General features: G+C 33.8%; 1 protein-coding gene across 1 annotated transcript in view; it reads right to left on the reverse strand.

Annotated features, from left to right (window-relative positions):
• LOC106814940 (inner centromere protein A-like) overlaps positions 1-1,793 on the reverse strand; it is a 3,531-nt gene extending 1,738 nt beyond the window's left edge. Inside the window, exons 1-3 of the mRNA XM_014819330.1 lie at positions 1,722-1,793; positions 616-698; positions 1-57 (exon numbers count right to left, since the gene is read on the reverse strand). The exon at positions 1-57 is cut by the window's left edge and continues 375 nt beyond it. Coding sequence (XP_014674816.1) covers positions 1-57; positions 616-698; positions 1,722-1,745 — 164 coding nt within the window. The 5' untranslated portion in view covers positions 1,746-1,793. The remainder of the gene's footprint in view (positions 58-615; positions 699-1,721) is intronic.
• Positions 1,794-1,816: the final 23 nt, after the last annotated feature.

Below are 1,816 nucleotides of genomic sequence, written 5' to 3' on the forward strand. Positions count from 1 at the left end.
ACAACTAGCTCCTTCAGTAGCTCTCTCTCCATCTCTTCGGTCCATTGTGATTTTTTCCTGCAATGATAAGACAACAATTTATTAACTGTTCTTATCTTTCTTACAGGGAGGGAAATTAAATAGGTAATTTCGGTTTGGGTAAATGCTTAGTATCATTTGAGGGGTGAAGCCTACGTACTTCATGGTAATAGATGCTAAATAAAGGTAATCTTTGGTTTCTGGTAATGACAACAAATATTACATGTTAAAAGCTAAAAATAAATTATATCTGCCACATGAATTTGGTAAAAATGTATAACATTAACAGCAAAATATTGAGCAAAGAAAGATGTAATTTCTAAGAGGAAACTTTTAGAATAATGAATATTGAAAATAAGTACTTATACATTCCCAAATCATTCAGTTTATTCAGACCTTATAGGTCTAATTGATCACATATTTTATTTTTATTTTGAAGAACTGTTTAATACAAAAATACTTGTATCTCGAAGAATATTTTAATGATAAAGTTAAATTTCTCAGAAGCATTAATTTATAATTTAAAATTAAAATATAACTAGAGCTAAGTTATTGTGGTATTGCATGAGCAATAACATGCTCATAAATTGGACTTACTTTTTATCAGCAGGCTTGCTACATATCAGGATTGCGTTTTCCTCCAACTCCACGCCGTCCTCATCATTTACTACAGTTGTAGTCTGCTTTTGATTTGCGTAAAGATCCCGTTACATGAAAAAGGGTTCATACAAAGAAAAAATGTCAATAACCTTCTTATCTTCTAACCATTCAAAAATATCATTAAATAGTTATTTTATCAATGAATATTACTAGGACTTTATTGTTGTTTATGCTGAACCGACTGTGTGGACCTAATTGTTTATTCTAATCTTAGCATTTTACGTAGCTCGATCTATCGATCTATCGATCTATAGGATTCTGGGGATCCTAGCATGCAGGTACTAGGGTGGCTCCAAGAAACGGTATTGCTAGGGTTAGAATACCCTATTGGTATATACGTTACGTATTGGTCCTGTGGACGTTAGTCACACAGCCTGCATGGTCGGGTAAGTACTAGCTAGGGTAGCTCTAGTACTATAGCCAGCTATCCGCGGGCTATAGTACCGGTACTAGAGCTATAGTACTACTACTACTAGGGAAACTAAAATCTCTATTGTTGAAAATGCAGACATGGTTTTGAAGAGCAGTAGTGCAGCTTAGTCTTAAAATGTTATTTAAAATGCGAAATAATCAAATATGGGTGGACATTGCCAGTAAGCAAAAATTCCTATTCTGGACTGTCTGCGCAGTCACCCAAACTAAAGAGATTAGATCTCTCAAGCTCATAATGAATATATTTATCTAGAAAGGTGTGTTTATAAAAACTAAGATGTCAACGCAAAGCAATTGTCATTAAATTTGCATTTTCAAGCTACAACAGCAGCTAGATAAATTTACAAATACACTGCAACTGCCTAATGACCGGGCAATACTTAAGTAATGCGATTGAGCAGCTTGCATAGTCATATATGAATTAATGTGGGGTTTACATGTCATTAATTGTTACGTTTTGAATCTTAAACATGTCAGTAACACTAACTGTAGATGTAATACTATAGACCTTTAGACTTTAGTATTATCTTAGTAAAAGACCATCATTAATCCACGCCTGATTATGATTTGATTTCAACATGGGCTGTCACCACCAAATAGTGGAAACTTACGGAATTCAGATACTCTCTCATCATCGTGTCGCTTCAAAACTTTGTGTTATCAAGTCATACAAATGGCAGTACATCAATAGATCAAAATGGCAATA

The sequence above is a fragment of the Priapulus caudatus genome, unplaced genomic scaffold (assembly GCF_000485595.1).
Source record: "Priapulus caudatus unplaced genomic scaffold, Priapulus_caudatus-5.0.1 Scaffold1010, whole genome shotgun sequence".
Taxonomy (NCBI): Eukaryota; Metazoa; Priapulida; class Priapulimorpha; order Priapulimorphida; family Priapulidae; genus Priapulus; species Priapulus caudatus.